Source organism: Triplophysa dalaica, chromosome 25 (assembly GCF_015846415.1).
Source record: "Triplophysa dalaica isolate WHDGS20190420 chromosome 25, ASM1584641v1, whole genome shotgun sequence".
Taxonomy (NCBI): domain Eukaryota; kingdom Metazoa; phylum Chordata; class Actinopteri; order Cypriniformes; family Nemacheilidae; genus Triplophysa; species Triplophysa dalaica.
Window position 1 is genome coordinate 1,591,493 of NC_079566.1, and position 18,856 is coordinate 1,610,348.

Genomic DNA, 18,856 nt, shown 5'->3' on the forward strand with positions numbered 1-18,856 from the left:
CTCAGAGGACATTAGAGCATCAACATGTGCCGACTTCTTTCCCAGACAGTTTAAAAGTGCGCTTTTTCTCGAAGCTCTCGCACCCCGAGGAGACTTCGATTGTGCTCTGCTGAGTCATGGAGTTCCTCTGGTTGTCTTGTGCAAATTAACATAACCTATGTCATTATCGTCAACCAAACCGATCACACGCTGGAGCTCACATGGTCTTGAGTCTGTGCTGTTGTTTAGCCGAAGTCTCCTGTGGAACACACATAGACACGCTTTCAGTTATCTGCTCATCCGCAGTTGGATCTTCAGCTGTGGAGGGAATGAATCTCTCAACATGCACTACAAGATTCTATGGAGATCTTGGGTGTCCTTGAGCTTTAAAAAAAAAATAGACAGTATGGATGACTGATATTTTGTAATAATGGATTTGCAACATGTGAACATCACAGTAATTAACCATTAATGTGTTTTATTGGCCATCCCCTTTCCGGGTTATTACTGTAGATGTGATCCTTGTCTTGTGACTTAAACATATGAGAATGTTAGTTGCCAAATAAACCATTTCCTATGTCGCGACAAAGCAAAAAATTAAATAATTATGAAGATCTCTGTTATATTATAAATGGTTTATTCGTCAACCACACTAATACAGATGTTTTAAAAGAGTTTTTGATTAACGCTATTACAATATTGGCTTTTCACTACGCGGTTATCGTGTTCCAAGGAATTCACAATGTCAGTATTATCACTGTACGTATTACAACACTTAAAAGAAAAAGTGTCATCAATCAAATTCTTCTCTATTTTTGTTTAGTCACTAAAATATGAGTTTTAAGAGGCTGAGGGAGAGTTTGTAACCATTGCGCAAAAAAAGTAATTGTTTATCGAATTATTTACTTTATTAATACTCATATATAGGTGTAGTATTAACACTATGTCGTAAATAGTATTTTTAATATATTGGTTATTGACAATACTGGTTTATTGTGACACCCCTAATCCACATACTTTTACATGTTATACACTTCTTATCTAGGTAATTTTCAACCCAGCATCCGACCAAAAAAAGGATGAATCCAACCATTGGATTGTGAATTAACCAAGCTAGGTTGTTTTAAACACAAATGCTGGGTTGTTTTAACCCATTGTTGGGTCAAAAATAACCCAGCATTTTTGTGGGTGTATGCTCATATTGGTGTTTTATCATTTATTGTGTTCATTTAGTTTATTGTGTTCATAGATGCGAAAACATGGCTAAGTTACGTTATAATTATTTACTTTGGTCGGCCATTTATGAAACAAATGTATTTGCCTATATAAATGTAAATGGCTCATATTAAAGTTGAAAAATATTGTGATAATTTGCCATTTATCACCCAGAAATAACAGAAGCACATATCAGCTCACCAAGAAGCAGTGGTTTAGGGAACTTAGAGGAATGTGAACTCTGCTCACTTGACCTCTAGGTCACGATTGGAACCACTGAGCTTACCAGCAAATGCTGTGGTTTGGCTGTGAGCGAATCTATCAGACTTGAATGTGTCATTTATTATCTCCTTGGCAAATTTCCCCAAGCCCCTTCATTGGACTCAGCAAAGGCTCCGTGTAGTTTAGTCCACAATGCTCTAGGGCAACCAACCCCCACGTTCACACCATCACCGTCCTCCTCTTTCACTCCCTGCTGTGGTCAAAACAGTCCCAGAGCAGAAGAGTCGCTGATAGCCAGTTCTCACCTGCCCTGCCCAGTCTGATGTCCCTATCATTGGCATATCAACACCCCATTGACATTCATGTTAGAGTTGTTGCTCCAACAGGAGCTGTTTGAAACAGCAAGCCCAAAGAAGGCTCTCTACTAGATTAAAGGTGTGAAATACAGGCCTTGCTCCCGAGGATGCCGGCCATTTACTCTTCCCTCCAACTTTCGTGACAATAAAGTCCTTTCAGACAGCTGATGAGAAAGGGAGAAAGCTAAAGTCTGACGCATAACCGGCGAGATGATGTGTCCTGACCCATCATCAAGAAAATGAACCCCATCACAAAAGCTCGGGGCACAAGAAGACACCCTCCTCCTCTCCGTCACGCACAACCCCCAACTCTCTCCCTAGAGTAAAAGAGGAGACTGTTTGAATATATGAGCTTATTCATTACATTCTCTCATCTGACACACATAAAACGCATTCTGCCCCGTTCCACGAGGTTCAGGGAATTCTGGGAAAGACGCGGATGCGGTGAAAAATTCTTCACGAGCGCGTGCGTGCCTCACATTCTTGCGTTAATGGTTTGGACTATAGGTCATTTGACAAAACAGAGGAGTTCGAGACAGGGAGAAGATAGCGATGTGGAGAAAGATGGATTTGATGAGGAAGATTTTTGTATCTCAGGAAATCCTTGATAAGACTCGTGAAAAAAACAAATGTGAATGCACATAATTGTAAATCTAATCAAACGAATTGTGATTCAACTTTTAAAGAGACAATGCTGTTTGTAAACTTAATGGTATTTTGATGCTAATTCATTTGTCACTTAGTCATATTTTAAATACCAAATCTACACTGGGCACAGTGTTTAGTGATAGCAATCAATCTGACATTTATTGTAATATTTTTTGTGTGATAAAAGTTTGGTAATATGTTGGGTCCCCCGATGATGTCATTTGGGCCCGGATCCAAAACTAATACAAAACATGCATTTACCTTAGGAATAAGCACATGTGCGACTACATGTATTGTGTTAAAAATGGTCAATACATTACAATCAATTATATACAAACATTGACAAAAAATACATTACAAACACTATGTGAATGATAAAGTCTTACGTGTTACACACGTTACACACCACTATTCCCTTAAACAGTTTCATCATCAGCATTATCACAAAGTGAATATTATGTAATGTAGCACAAAGCCAACAGAACCATTACACGTTTGTGTTGTCTTGGATGGATAAATACATTCAATCACAAAGCACATTAACCCCTGACAAGTCCTAAATGCTTTAGTTCTACTGTTTAGCTTTATGAGTTTCATTAAAGCGGAGCCCCGTTGCGCTCACCATCCACAGAGTTCAACAAGTCACTGTTGGTTCCCTTTTCAGTTTGATGCCATTTTCTTTGGGTCAAATTCGAAACACAAGAGGTGGGACACGGATGCCCAGAAGTGGGCGGCACCGTGCATGCGATTGGTTTGAGCGGTCGAGACACGCCCGTGGGCGGGGCCTTGGGTTATCTTGAAGCGCTGTAGAACTAGAACTGGTAGCCTAGTAGTAGGTTGCCCTCGACGCACACGGTTGGAAGACAAGAGTGGATCATCTCAAGTTTTTCCTTATAAAGGGGGAAAAAACGAGAAAAACAACAACTTCATTCGCACCTTTGGATGTCCGTCCGTCTGGATTAATACTTTTCCCACCTGCCAGAAATTTGAGGTTCTTTTTCGTATTTTCAAACCAAACCGAGCATAATGGGATCCCAGGCATCAAAGGGAGGAGTGGCTGTGGAGGGGAAAGCCGCCGTTGCCGACCCGGCTGCCGTCAAGACAAACGGACAGGTAAGGCAAAACATGAAATCCATCTCGCCATCTGCGACACACCCACATCTGACCAACAAGTGCTTCTCCTCGGCGAGACTCGCGACACGAGCGCGAGCGAATTTTGCATCGCTGCGAGTGGGATGAAAAATGGGAAAAACGGTTTTCAATAGTTCACGTTGGTTATTTCCTCAGTGATGTGGCAAGCAGGGAAATTTCACCAATTCATTTATCACGAGAAATCTCGCGCATTTGTTTTTTGGGCAGATTTTTTGCCCGACTATGATTGTTCGTGTTTTCTTAGATGACCACTCACATATTTTGCGTCAATTTTGAGGCTGTCGCTGTTGTTGCCATGCGAGCTCCATTAATGCCAGTGTAGGAGGATGCTGCACGTATTCACTGTGCAAGAGTTAACCAACGGCAGGGGGTCGCGATCGATCAGCAAAATTGACAAAATTCGGTATTTGAGAGTTGATTTTGTATTTGTTTTTTAAATAAGTGATTTTAGTTTTGAGTGTTTTTCAGACGGACGCGTTGAAAGTCTAGACGGCGAGAGTCCACATTAGATTGAGCTTTGTTGGTTTTTACGCGACTAAAACATTTTTTATCAATGAGTGTACTCACATTTTACGTTGCTTTTTCGAAAGCCTGTTATGATTTTTACAATCGTCGAGTGTTAATTGTTAATCAAGCTGAATGAATTTCTCCATCGTGCTTCGATCGGTCTCGGTCTTTGTTTGAAAGCTGCCGTCTCGTTTCGCATTGTGTGACTCGAGCGCCCTCGCTCGGGCGTGTGACGTACTGCAAGGCGTCACCTCACAGACGTGCGTTATTTACGTGACGGGTCACCGTTGTGTTCGTCGACGATTGAAGGGATGCCCTGAAACATATGTTTATATATAGTCGGCAGTTACGCAGCACGATGACGTAACTCTGAAAACATGTAGGGGTATGTTCACCGCAATAATTTTTCTCCCTTCTCGGTTTTCTTTTCTCAGGAGAACGGCCACGTTAAGACCAACGGCGACGTCTCTGCCAAGGCGGATGGGGACGCAGCCGCCACCAACGGATCCGCAGAGGCGGCCAAAGAATCCGAGGCCGGGGCTGGGGACGCCATCGAGCCCGCTCCAGCGGCCGAGGGCGAGGTCGCCAAACCAGAGGGCGAGGCCACCAAGGAGACCCCCAAGAAGAAGAAGAAGAAGTTCTCCCTGAAGAACTCCTTCAAATTCAAGGGCATCTCGCTGAAGAAGAACAAGAAGAGCACTGAGGTCAAAGAAGAAGAAGAAGCCGCCGCTGCCACCACCCCTGCCGCCGAAGAGAAGCCAGAGGAGAACGGGGCGGCCGCCGAGGAGAAGAAGGAGGAGGAGCAGCCCAAGGCCGAGGAGACACCCGCCCCCGCCGAGACCCCCAAGGCCGAGGAACCTGCAGCCAAACCCGATGAGCCTGCTGCCGCTGCTGCTCCTCCTAAAGAGGAGGCTGCCGAACCTGCCGCAGAGCCCACAAAACCAACAGAGGAGACCAGCTCCACACCTGCACCATCTGAACAGAAGGAGTGATTGTACTTCACAAAGGACTGTGAACTGTTTTTCCAAGAAAAAAATATATATTTATATATATGTGTATATGTATACATATGTATATATACATGGATATATGTATATGTATATATACACATGTATGTGAAAAAAAAGACTCCTCGTGCCACTTTCTTCAAGATTAATAACAAATGACAGACTAGATTCACTAGTTCACTTCCCTGATAACGGCTCAAAGATCTGGAATGCCAAGCGTACGCCAACACCTCTTGGAAACGGGATGTCGACGCAAGAGCGGGTTGAGAGTTTGAGGATGGATAAATGTGAAGCATCTTTCAAAGCCACCATCGAATTGATGCGATTATTCCGATGAATTGCGCAAGATAAACATCACCACATATAATGACTGTTAAAAAAAAGGATATCGAAAAAGACTTGCCAACTTTCTACATTCCTATATTTTAACCCAAATTTAAGTATTTTGTGGTGTATAGAGAACCATTTTAAATATCCAGAAGGCTTTGTCTCGTTTGTTTGAAAATGCATTTTAATTTTCATCTTGGCTTTAAGAGAAAAAAAAACTAAATAAAAACACATTTGAGCTTGCTATGTTCACATTTGAAGTTGTAAAAGAAGCAGAGTTGTTATGTGTTAAATGTGAGCCTTGATCTGCTTTTTGGTCTCTGTAAATACATTTGACCAATTTTGTTCTTTATTTTGCTAATGTTTAAAGATGTTACTGGTTTTATTGTAAAGTTGATAATGGTAAATAAATGTTGGTTACCTACATATGGCGAGTTTGCATTTATTTCTTCTTCACATTGAGTTTTCACATTAATGGCCTTATAAAATACTTAAAATCATTTTAACTACTGTATATAGGTTTTGTCAAAACAAACTTGTAACACGTTCATTTAATCAGGCATGAAACATGAATTTTACTTTGGCAAAAAATTAATTCTTATATTCATAATAACACTTGAAACAACATGACAACCCACACTGGAACTTTATCCCTATAAGTAGTAAAGCTTATATTCACACACCAATGCCTTGTCCTAATAGCATCTAAAAGCCTGGACAACAAAACCAGTCTTATGTGTCAATTTTTCGAAATTGAGATTTTTATATCATTTGAAAGCTGAATAATTATGCTTTCAATGATGTATGGGTTGTTAGGGTATTATAATATAGGGCGGAGATTAACCGTTTAAAACTCTGTAATCTAAGGGTGCTAAAGAATCAAAATATTGAAGTTGTTAATAAGAGGCACTCTCACTGGCCATCAACTCACAAAAATGAAGTTTTGATATATTAAGTATAAGAAATTTACAAAATATCTTCATGGAACATGAAATTTACTTAATATCCTAATGATTATTGGCATAAAAGAAAAATCGATAATTTTTACCCAGAAAATCTATTTTTAGCTTTAACTAAAAATATTCCCCTGCTACTTAAGACTGGTTTTGTGATCCAGGGTCATATATTGATGTTTATTTTCTATATGAACAGATTTGTGTGCTTAGCAGATTCATAAATCTATAGAATAATCAATAGTATTCTAGATTTGTAACATTCATGGTTCCACGTTTCATTCACAGTTCATTAAACCTTATACGATTTTGTCTTGCAGAATTAAATAATTTAAAGTTGATAAAGCGTTATAATACGTTATTTCAATAAGAGTTATTAGTTATTAAACAAAAGGTTTTCTAATACATTTTATGTGGGAGGATTTCTGTAAAGCACAATCCAATAGATGTAACCTTTATATAGACTATCAGGTGAGTGACCATATCAGAAAACTGACACACATTAATGGATGAAATGCTTACTCTGCTGTTTTGCTTGAATGAATAGCTATTTTTGTCTTAAATCGACATTTTTTTCGTCTGTCTCTTGATTGTAATGGTAGCAGATTTATCTCAAAGGAATTGCAGACGAAATGTAAACATATGGCGCCATCTGGTGTTGTTTATGGGTATTGCAGTTATCTGGTTTACCTGTTTCACCTAAATAGCAATCCTATGGACAAAGACATTCTAGGTTGGGCTTCTGATAGAGTCAGCTGTTTTCTTTGTTACCCTTAACTGTTTTTCAACACTATTTTTGGAAATTAAATAAAAAAACCATCACTTTGATGGCATTGAATACACTGCAGGGCCTACATGTTGATGCAAGTGGGTAGTACTGGTGTGAGATTGCAAAATCTAGTAAACAATCTGGTAATATTACTATTTTTACAATTATAGTATTAATATTTATATTTATCAAACAAAATAGCTTTTTATTCATTGTTAGTGAACAATGACTTTGTTCAATGTGACTTTGTTCAATGACTTTTTCAAAGTCATTGCCGTCACATAGGATAAATGTGCATGTTTATCTTTCAAAAACCCATTCGCTCTGATTTGGATATTGAATGTATAATATAACCCACATTCTTTCTTTCTTTTTCAGACGTGGACGTTAGAAATGATCTGGTTTCTTTTGTTCATAGGTGTCCGCACAATTCACCTTAATAAAATTTGATGAAAAGAAGTGATAACTAAAGTAATTTGCTCAAAACAATGACTGTGATTGAACCTTCACGGATGCATGCCTTGGATATCTGCTGTACACATATACGTTTCTGTTATCACTTGTTTTCTTCTTAAAAATCTAAATGCAAATTGTGTATACATAGATGAAATCCGTTAATTGGTGACCTATGCACTTGCAATTCAATGCTTACCAACTAAGTTACAAGATCACAAGAAGAAACTGGTGCACAGACATTAAAATGTGAAAAAATATTTAACATGCTTCTACATCATTTTCAAACCAGTGAGGGTCTGGACTTTTTGCATCGACTGCCATAGAAGGAACATTTCAATGGTTTGTTAAATAATGTTTATGTTGTTATTGCTGAAACAATCTATAGACACCCTCACAAGATGTATATCTTACATATATTATTCAGTCCTAAAGATGTTTAACAAACGATGGACGTGTTTGAATCTTTCAAGGGGTATTAAGATAGTTATAGTCTAGCTCCAGTATTACTTTTAGAGCATTCTGGTGAGATGATTTGTGGTTAATCGGTATGATTTGATATCTAAATTAATGCATTTGACTAGAATGTCTCTATCAGTTATCATTGATAATAGGCATGACGTATTTTTAAAGTTAATTTTATTTCAATTAAACACAGATAAAATATGTCCACAAACAAACTAAAACCGATCGCAATGACTTAATGTCGAACATTTACTAATTGTCAGACACTTAAACAGCTGTGTAGTAAAGGCAACTTCACGTAAATACGTAGTAATTAAGACACCAACGGAAACGATTGGTCGGGGCACGCAACAGTCACGCCCCCCGTGCAGAAGTCTGAATGATGATTGGCTCAAATCTGCCCGAGACAAGTTGCTATTGAAGTTCGTCAATGCGCAGAAAGCCCGGCAGGCGCAGGCTGTAATTGGAGGGTAAAATGGCGCTGAGTGGTCAAGGAACAAAGAAGAAAGTTTGCTACTATTACGATGGTAAGAACAGCATTTAAGTGATTTAATATCGAGTTTCGATTGACAGAGCAACAAAGTGCAGCGCCGGTTTGTAATAAATGTTGCACAATCTCCAAGTTCAGTTGAAATGTTTGTGAGTTGTTAGCCGGGTTTGGCACGGTGCTAATGCTAGCTTAGCATGCTAGTTTCTCTTTATCCTGCTGTGCTGAAATCCGGGGTTAGCAATGAAACCACGCGGAGCACAAATTCATTTAATATTTACGCACATCGGCTGTTCTTCCGTATTATTTCTGTTTGCGGTGCAAGGCAATGTTTTATTAACCGAACATGCTTCTGCAGTTTTTAGTGTGTTGCTAGCAGTATTATCCGAGCGTGCGTGAATGATGCTCCGGTCTACGGTGTGAGCCTCTTTGTCTTCCAAACACAATGCTTTGGGTTACGAAAAAATAACCAAAGTTTAAGTTTGCAGCGCATCGTCTTTGTGTGCCTGTTCGATAAAATGACCAAAGTTAAAGTTTACACTACATCGTCTTTGTGTGCCTGTTGTCGAAATAGTTGCCTCCGATATTGACATCCAGTAGTTCGTGGCCTCCGCATTTACTCGGAAGTTATTTGTCTTCGGTTATCCGAAGGATTTCTTGTCAAAATACGTCATTGTTTGTCTTTGTCTATTGTACGAATGAGCAGTTTGATAATATTGCTTTGTATTTTTTTTTTTTAGGGGATGTCGGGAATTACTACTATGGTCAGGGTCATCCCATGAAACCCCACAGAATCCGTATGACCCACAACCTTCTTCTCAACTATGGCCTTTACAGGAAGATGGAAATTTATGTAAGAGAAACATTTATTCGGTCTTGTATGTACTTATCGTCATTTTTTGTTGTTGCTAAACTGATGTAATTTTGTGCGTCTATTCAGAGGCCTCATAAAGCCAATGCTGAGGAGATGACCAAGTATCACAGTGACGACTACATCAAGTTCCTGCGCTCCATCCGCCCAGATAACATGTCTGAGTACAGCAAGCAGATGCAGAGATGTGAGTTTCCTCCACATCTGTAATTTTATCCGAGATTATACATTTAGCGACAATGCAGCAAAACATCTTGCAAGTCCTTTTTGTTATATGTTCAAATGTCTAGACGCCCTTTAAATTACTTGACCATTTTCTCACCTGCGTGTCATTCCAAACTTGTTTGATTTCACACTTTATTTACAAAGATATTTTGAGAAATGTCCGTACAATGCAAGTCAATTGGCCTCCATTGACCATATAAATATTTCCCGATACATCATCTCAACGAGTTATATATTGTTTGAATGTACTTATTTTACGTATGTACAGTAATAAAATATTGTCTGTGCAGTTAATGTAGGAGAGGATTGTCCCGTCTTCGATGGCTTATTTGAGTTTTGTCAGCTCTCGACGGGTGGCTCTGTTGGTAAGTGTTCTTGAAAACCAAGTATGTATATGCACTCTTGGGCACGGCTAAACAGTTTTAACACTTTTTTTTTATTATTTTATTTTTCAGCTGGAGCTGTGAAACTCAACAAACAGCAGACAGACATTGCCATTAACTGGGCAGGAGGACTCCATCACGCAAAGAAATCCGAGGCGTCTGGTTTCTGCTACGTCAACGACATTGTACTGGCCATTCTGGAACTGCTCAAGTATGTGTTTTAATTAAAAAATTTGTAAGATATCAGTGCTCCAATAAACAAAGTTGTAAAAGTAACCGCAGGCGTTGATCACAATATGAACTAAAGACATGTTCCCAATCACACACAATGTAGTTCTCCAATTTATTTTAGTTTCAAACATGTTTTATTTAATTTGTGCTGTTTTCTTGTTAAATTACATTGTTGTTTTAATGCATTGCACATTGAATGTGGTTTAATTTAGTCATATCATTTTGTCGGGGCCTTCTGTATATAGACGTTGCAAGTTTTATGCCCAGAATAGATATTGATCTCATGATCCAAGATGACCGCTTCCACATTTTGATGCCTTTTGTCTTTTTCATATGTCTAGATACCATCAGAGAGTACTTTACATTGACATCGACATTCATCATGGAGATGGAGTTGAGGAAGCCTTCTACACAACAGACCGTGTCATGACTGTGTCCTTCCACAAGTATGGAGAGTATTTTCCCGGTACAGGAGATCTCAGAGTAAGTATATTTAATTCCATTCATTCTACCACTGTTGGAAACATTCCGAACTTGTTAGATAAAGATGAGTTCTCACGTTTTTTTCATGCAGGATATTGGTGCGGGAAAAGGAAAATACTATGCGGTGAACTATCCACTCAGGGATGGAATAGATGATGAGTCTTATGAAGCCATATTCAAACCTGTAAGATTTTTTTCCAATGTTTATAAAGAAAAGTAAAAACGCGCCATCATTTGATTAAAGCTCTGAAATGTGCTCGTTTCGGAATGTGCTGCAGATCATGGCCAAAGTGATGGAGATGTACCAGCCTAGTGCTGTGGTTCTTCAGTGTGGTGCTGATTCTCTGTCTGGAGACAGACTGGGCTGCTTCAACCTCACCATCAAAGGTACGACACACAATCCTAATTTCTGACCATCAGCATTTTATCTGGTCTGAAAACACGGTTTCATAAATGACATATCTCATTTAATGTGTATAAATGTACTTTTGTGATGTTCAGGTCATGCCAAGTGTGTGGAGTATATGAAGAGCTTTAACCTGCCATTGCTCATGCTGGGTGGTGGAGGCTATACCATCAGAAACGTGGCCCGCTGCTGGACCTACGAGACCGCTGTAGCATTGGACTCAACCATTCCTAACGGTAAGCCATTCACACGTGCTGTTATTAGCATCTTTCTCATGGGGCATTCCTTTAACGGTGGCGTTCTTCTTATTTCAGAGCTCCCGTACAATGACTACTTTGAGTATTTCGGACCTGATTTCAAACTCCACATCAGTCCATCCAACATGACCAATCAGAACACAAATGACTATCTGGAGAAGATCAAGTAAGTGGAACGAATAGCTTCACACACTTTACTTTTGATCCAACTAAATTGAACAACCAGTAAGGTAGACGCTTTAAGACTGACATGTTAAACCTAGAATATTCCTTTAAGGAATAAATAAATTTGACTACTCACTTATTTAAAAAAGGACCAACAGTTAAGTTTACATTAAAAACTACCCTCACTTCCATTTTAAACATTAATGTAAAAATACACAATGTTTTGAAAGTACAGGTGTATAAAATGGACAACTATAAACTTGGATAAGTATTTATTGGGCATTAAGGCGGAGTATGGGATTCTTTTTGTAAACTTATGAGACAACAAATCATATATTGATGAGGGTTTTATCTGTTATTAGTAACTTGTTGATCTTTTTTTGTAGTGCATAAATGCTTTATCCAAATAGATTTTTGCTGCAAAATGAGCAGATGATGTGACATCTTTGAGATTTCTAAGTTAATTGTGGGTTTCTTTGTCCTGTACAGACAGCGTCTGTTTGAGAATCTGCGAATGCTGCCTCATGCCCCGGGGGTTCAGATGCAGGCAATCCCAGAGGATGCTGTGCAGGAAGACAGCGGAGATGAGGAGGATGATGCTGACAAACGCATATCCAGTAAGTGCTACTCGCTTAACATTTTCACAAGCACTAAAATACTTTTTGAAACCGACTATATTTCTGCCAGCCAAACGATGACTAGAAGTACATTTAGTTTAATTCAGTGTTTTCTCAACAGTCCGTGCACATGACAAGCGGATAGCATGTGACGAGGAGTTCTCCGACTCAGAGGATGAAGGTCAGGGTGGCCGAAGAAATGCAGCCAATTACAAGAAACCCAAGCGGGTGAAGACTGAAGAAGAAAAGGATGTAGAGGAGAAGAAAGGTGAGCCAACAGGTACAGCCCGTTTCTTTCATTTGAAGAATTTGATTAGGCAGAATGGCATAAATTATTTTTATAAAAATGACAGGCCTGTAGCCAGTGGAATAATTATTAAAGGGCCAGATAATAGTTGTTAACATAAAATCTATGAGATTATACAGTACGAATAGTAAAACCAGATCTCTTGCTTCCAATTGCTAACAGATGTTAAGGAAGAAGAAAAAGCTCCAGAAGAGAAAATGGACACAAAAGGGTAAATGTTTTTCTTTTTTCAAGATCTCATGATGTCCTTTTTTGATAGCATGTGATTTGTTTGTATTTATTGGAACTTATTCTTTTCCAAATGCAGGCCAAAAGAAGAATTAAAAGCAGTCTGAACAAGGATGCTCAGTTGTCACAACTGCATGAACTTGTCCTACACTCTCATCCTGTCACACCTGCATACACACACACATTAGATGTTAGCCCCTGAGCTACACACTGTAAATTATTTTGTAAGACTCATTTTACTATTTGTAATGAAGCGGTATAAAGGTTTTTACATTACAAGTGTGAAGTGAACATTGTACTTGTTTTCTTTTAGTGCTTTGAAACCATGTACTTTTCCCCAATTTAAAAAAAAAAGTTTGTTTACTGAAAATTGCACCAAGCAGGACCACAGATGGCACAAATCTTTTCTCCTACTAGTTGTTTTAAATCATGGACTCAACGCTTATTGGTTGCCCTTACTTGGTTTAGATTTCTCTGTGGATGCTTTTGTCTGGCGTCCTTTACCTCGTTTTTAAGCGATGTTTGTTTTTATTAAGGTGTCTGTATTGTCGACTCTTATGAACTTCCACGTGTCTGGTGGGCATGGAAAAGGTTTGTTTGCTGTATTGCTAGCGGGTTAGTCACATGACTGGCCAGATTTAGCCGTTTGGAGTTCCAGAGTTCAGTGATTGTGAATTGTCCTTATTATTACAATGACTTTGGTAAATAAAGGAGATGTCCTCAGAGTTTTGTGTTGTTTTCTGTTATTAATGGGTGTAATATTTAACTTTTTACAGGTACGTTTTAAAGGGATAGTTCACCCAAAAATGACAGTTGTCATTTACTCCCGAAAAGTTTACATCTCTTTGTTCTGCTAAACACAAAAGCTGTGTGAAAGAATGTCAGTACCCAAGCAGATTTCATCCCCCATTGACTCTCATGGTATTTATTTTTCCTACTTTGGCAGTAAAAGGACAAGGTTTGCTTGGTTACTGACATTCTTTCAAACATCTTCCTTGGTCTTCAGCAGAACAAAGAATGTACACATGATTGAAACTGGAGAGAGTAAACGACAGAATTTTTAATGTGCAAATGAAGAGTCCGATTTTCTACCAAATTATCATTACCTAAACATACCTGTCAAAAATGCTATCTTTTTAGCCTTTAATAGTAACATTTCAGTGAAATAACTTGGCATCTGGGGTAGACAAATACTATTTTAGAAGAAAATGGGACGTTGCATATGAATTTATCAAAAGTAGTTAACTCTTTTACCGCCATTGACAAATAATCTCGTCATTAAAAAAAAAAATCCTGGCCAAGCAGAGTTATTACATCAGATGACGCGGTTACACACCTTTGGGAAAAAGTACAAAGTCTTGTTAAACATTTTAGTCTCAACTGTTAAAACAATTAATTTCTGAAGAAACCTACACACATCCAGACTTATAAAAAATAAGAATATGGTTTCTTTTGTTTAAAAGCATATACTGTTCTTTTATTGGACATATTGTTTACCCATTTATTCGTTCCAGAAAATGAACCGTGACCCATTAAAGTTTGAAAATGTTAAACACTGGCTAGCAACTTTAAAAATAGGCTTGCGGGGAAAGAGTTAAAGGGTTAGTTCACTCAGTCACTTATCTGTTTGTCATTCCAAACCTGTATGACTTCTGCAAAACAAAGATTTTCTAAATATAATCAATGTTCACTTGCATTTGTTTTGTCCATACAACGAAAGGGAATAAATGCTACCATTGTGTCGTTACAAACTTTCTTTAAAATATCTTGTATACTGCAGAAGTCATTATAGGTTTGTAATGACAAGAGGGCGAGTAAAATAACAGAATTGAAGTTGCCTAACACCTCTGTAATATCTCTCTTGTAAACAGTGTTCATTTTGGTTAACTCCCAACAAAGAAAAATGCTGCAGTCCATTAAATCCAAACCCAGTTTATTCAGAACATTAAATTCATTAAATATACATTGCATTAAAGATCTTAAATGCAGTTTGTGTTCTGTCCTCATACTCAATGTCAACTGTTCCTGGGCAGGTCAGATGGTGTAAAAATGTGGGGAATATGGATGGATGGTTTAACTTCGGTTGTTACGCCTCAAGTTCAAAGTCAAAATAATGAGGATCAAAGCAATGAATCCTGACATAACCATCCTCTCCTCCACTGCTGTAACTGTGAATGAGAAGAAAACAGAAACATAAATTTTACAATATTGATAAATACTCATAAGATGTTAACATTGATAATGTGGCTCAACAGATTTAAGGTTCTCACCTCTTTCCATCTGGGTGGAAGGAAACACAGTTAATGGGGCCGAAATGTCCCTTCACACGACCAAACTCCTCTTCATAAGCCGCATGGAAAAACCTAGAAGTGTTAAGAACATTATCAGCCATGGATCAAGATAACACTTATCAACAGCACTATAAACATTTGACATACACACATCACATTTGTATAAAACTACAGTACACAAAGTTTTACAACCAATAATAACTTTAATAATTACTATAGGTACTTTTGCAGCAATGTGCTTTTTAATATAAACATTTAGAGCAAGCAGTGACAACAGGAAGTGATTAAATATAAAACTTGATACTACAACAAGAATTTATTTACATTTATATATATTTTAAGAAATGTATATATGCACAGTAGATAGACATATATTATATGTAAACAAACTTATTCTGGAAGCAGTTAATGGTTGCATAACCCTTTGTAATACCATGAAATGTGGTTACGTCCATTAGCGTTAACATACTTCAAAAAAAATAAAAGGGTCTATAATATTGTAGTAGGACTGTCAAAGTAATATAAAAGTATAAAGTCTTGACCCTACTAATGTCAGCTATTTTCCAATACACGACTTGTGTTAAGTCCAACTCTGTACATTTACTAAATACGTTTATTACATATATAATAAATAAATAATATTTATAAATTGTTCCATTTTAATGCATGTTAGCCAATGCTTTATCTGATGATTCACAACTACAATATAAGTGAAATATTTGAGATGTTTTTATTAACTATTCAATGTCAATTTTCCAGACCTGGAAATAAAATCGCAATTTAATATATTGTATTATATTATTTAATTATCACTTTTCTGCTAAATACAAAAGAGGATATTTGGAAGAATGTTGGGAACATTCAGTGCTGGTACATCACTGACTACAATAGTACCAACAAAAAAAAAATTGGTAGTCAAAGGTGCCCTAGAACTGTTTGCGTTCCTAAATTCTTCAAATTATCAAATCTTGTGTTCAAATTCAACAGAATAAAAAACGATATAATAATAGTTCTACTATGGTAGTGCACGATTTTCCAGAACTGAAAATTACTTATTCTTCCAAATACCTTCCTCTGTGTTACCAAAATTAACTTTATAAAGGTTTGGGACAACTTGAGGTTGTGTCAATGGTGATCAAATCTTCATTGTTGGGTGAACTATTCTTTTAAAATACCATTAGCCCCAAAACAGCAACAAGCTTTACAAAGAGAATATTCAAGTACAAGAGTTCATTGTGGCTTCTTAAAGCAAGGACACAACCCTTACCTGGCCTCAAATTTTCCGATCCTTGTAGAGGTGGTTGTGACTTCCATGGCTTCCTGACCACCTCCCATTACCACCTGAACAAAACAGACAGACAACAACACATGTTAACGTGAAGGCAGCCGGAAAGACAGGAAATAAGCAGAAGCAACACAGACACTTACATGATCCCTAATAGGCGAGATAGATGATGAATTTACTGGCCGCTCTGTCTTGAAGGTTTTGATGTGCTCGAGTGTCGCAGAGTCGAACAGCTGTGTATCGAAAATAATTTACATTATATCTAAAGCATGATTTATAATCTCTACCAGACACCAATTTAAACACAAACCTTAGCAGTGCAATCTTTGGAGGCACTGATGACCATTGTGAGATCCACAGATGACTGGAGGTCATTGATCTGCTTGGTGTGTTCCTTTGCCGTCTTCAGAATCTCCCCTGACTGAAGCGCACACATATCTTTAGACAAAACATTTCTTCATGCATCACCACATGTAAAGGTCGGAGAGACAAACCTTAGCGCTGAACTGGTTGATTTCTCCACTTTCGTGGCCGGCAATAACAAACTCTCCCAGTGGACCCCACACTGCACTTGTGATCTTTGAGTCGTTACAGGGTACGGAAAGATACGGGTTGTTGTCCTCTGCAGGAGAAAACCAAAATCATAATCATGCGATTCACAATATGAAAATAATATGATAAAGGCAAATCAGAAAACCAACCAATTTGTTGGGGGTCTCGCAGGTCAAAGTAGTTGAGAAAGCACTGGTATCCCATCTGTTTGTCGGTGGAAAACATGATGATGTTTCCACTGAAGTCAAAGCCACATGTTCTCACCGCTGAGCTGGTCTCGAGCAGAGCTAACTGCTTCCCTGAGGAAGTCATCACACAGATGTCATTCAAGAAGGCTTCCAATTAATACTGAAATCTTTCCAAATCATAAAAAGTTACACACAAATGAAAAGGAACTTATTACAAAAAAATTATAAATTAATTTATTACAAAAAATGGTAAATTAATTAATTTGAGAAACTAACCTGTCTCACAGTCCCATAGTCTGCAGCTGTTATCGGCAGATCCGGTCAATACGTTCTTGGTGTCCCCTTTGAAATATGTTAAGAAAAAGGTTCTTTTTTTTTAAGCAAAGGATTAAATAAAAAAAAAGGGTAGGGTGTAACACAGACAGTTAAAAAAAGACTTCCAGTATTGCTCTGTTCAACCAGACTCTTCAAAATGAAGATCATGTAGAAAGGATACAGTCAACATCCACACACCAAACTGCTCCTGTGTGTCCATTATAGGTGCCTAGTCTTTCTCCATTGACAGAGTACCAAACATAGGTAATCTGCAATGACATACACGTATGAATGACAATTCTCAAACACACCAGAGAAATCGAGTTTTGTAGCAATTTCATATCACTTACTTTATCTTTTCCTACTGAGAACAACAAGTCCCCCTCTCTGTTGTATTTGACCTGACTAATAGACCTCTCATGGGCCTGTAGAAGAATGGGTTTCTAGAGAAAAACAAAGCCGATGTCATGATTACTGTAGGATTAAATAATAACAGTTACACAAAAAGACAAAAAAAATCCCATTGCACTTTTTATTGCAATAAATCAATGATTAAACAAAAGCAGGCCCGGGTAAATGATCAAATTACATGTAATTTAAAAGATGAGCGTTCTTTCATGTATGTGTTTCTCAATCTGTCCGTGCAAAGCGGGCCGTATTTAACGTTAAGCAATTGTTAGTTAGCATATTCGCTAACTATCCAAACAACCCACGTGTCTACATTTAAACTACTGGAACATTACGTTCACGTATACTTACCATAATCAACGTGTTCGTGTAGCCAGGATTATATAGAAGTTATATCTTAATCCGTTTTAAAAACTGTAATACGCGGTACGCGTGCTGAACAGCGCCCGGTTAGAAACGGAAGAGAAACATTCAACTTCCTGTACGGCAGAAAACGGATCCGGCGAGAAAAACTATTCAAACGTTCCGGCAGTGACTAATAATTTCATATTCTTTTGTTTACAAAAATATAATGATCGAATATTATGTATAATTAGTTTAATATTGTTATTTTATCTGAAGCATATGATAGATGTTCTGATAAATGGTACAAAACAGACTATTCAAAAGTTATGAATGTATTTGAAGACTTGAAGCTAGAGGCAACATATTATTAATATATTTTACACATTTTGCATCTTGTATATTTATTCAATAACTATTTCTCAAGAGTAACTAATTGCACTTGCAATGTCTCAGAGGGGTTCCTTATCACCGACTTCTGTAAATTAACTTTTATTAGGATGGTCACTCGTTACACTTAATTTTCCTCGTTATTATTATATATTTATTATTATTATTAATGTATATGAATATATCTAATATTTAAAAAGGACATACTTAGGTCATACTTAATCAAGGTTAGTATGACCTATATCATATGTGTAATAATATTTTATATGTTAACCTTGTTATAAAACATCTAGTTAATCTACATACGGTAGACATCAAAACAAGCACAACACATTTTTATTTTCCTTTTATTTTAATATGCATATAAATGTA

At 37.6% G+C, this 18,856-nt stretch overlaps 3 protein-coding genes across 4 annotated transcripts; 2 read left to right on the forward strand and 1 right to left on the reverse strand.

Moving 5' to 3' along the window:
- The first annotated feature begins 3,038 nt into the window (after positions 1 to 3,038).
- On the forward strand, positions 3,039 to 5,839 carry marcksl1b (MARCKS-like 1b). Its single transcript, XM_056740743.1, has 2 exons — positions 3,039 to 3,533; positions 4,514 to 5,839. The coding sequence occupies exons 1-2, from the start codon at positions 3,447 to 3,449 to the stop codon at positions 5,069 to 5,071; spliced, it is 645 nt and encodes a 214-aa protein (XP_056596721.1). The 5' UTR covers positions 3,039 to 3,446; the 3' UTR covers positions 5,072 to 5,839.
- A 2,637-nt stretch (positions 5,840 to 8,476) lies between these two features.
- Positions 8,477 to 13,438, forward strand: hdac1 (histone deacetylase 1). Of its 2 annotated transcripts, none has more exons than XM_056741203.1 (14): positions 8,477 to 8,580; positions 9,281 to 9,393; positions 9,481 to 9,598; positions 9,927 to 10,001; positions 10,092 to 10,230; positions 10,592 to 10,733; positions 10,825 to 10,917; positions 11,012 to 11,120; positions 11,235 to 11,375; positions 11,454 to 11,562; positions 12,051 to 12,178; positions 12,300 to 12,458; positions 12,648 to 12,696; positions 12,793 to 13,438. In XM_056741203.1, exons 1-14 carry the CDS (start codon positions 8,529 to 8,531, stop codon positions 12,818 to 12,820), a joined length of 1,455 nt encoding a protein of 484 aa, XP_056597181.1. In that variant the 5' UTR covers positions 8,477 to 8,528; the 3' UTR covers positions 12,821 to 13,438. The 2 variants fall into 2 exon arrangements, with proteins under 2 accessions (XP_056597181.1, XP_056597182.1); XM_056741204.1 differs by having other exon boundaries at positions 12,300 to 12,446.
- Positions 13,439 to 14,629: 1,191 nt separating this feature from the next.
- On the reverse strand, positions 14,630 to 18,232 carry eif3i (eukaryotic translation initiation factor 3, subunit I). Its single transcript, XM_056741388.1, has 11 exons — positions 18,104 to 18,232; positions 17,695 to 17,787; positions 17,526 to 17,613; positions 17,306 to 17,371; positions 16,991 to 17,140; positions 16,784 to 16,911; positions 16,600 to 16,710; positions 16,433 to 16,522; positions 16,272 to 16,345; positions 14,984 to 15,076; positions 14,630 to 14,881 (listed from the first exon to the last, which is right to left on the reverse strand). The coding sequence occupies exons 1-11, from the start codon at positions 18,104 to 18,106 to the stop codon at positions 14,800 to 14,802; spliced, it is 978 nt and encodes a 325-aa protein (XP_056597366.1). The 5' UTR covers positions 18,107 to 18,232; the 3' UTR covers positions 14,630 to 14,799.
- Between the last annotated feature and the right edge of the window lie 624 nt (positions 18,233 to 18,856).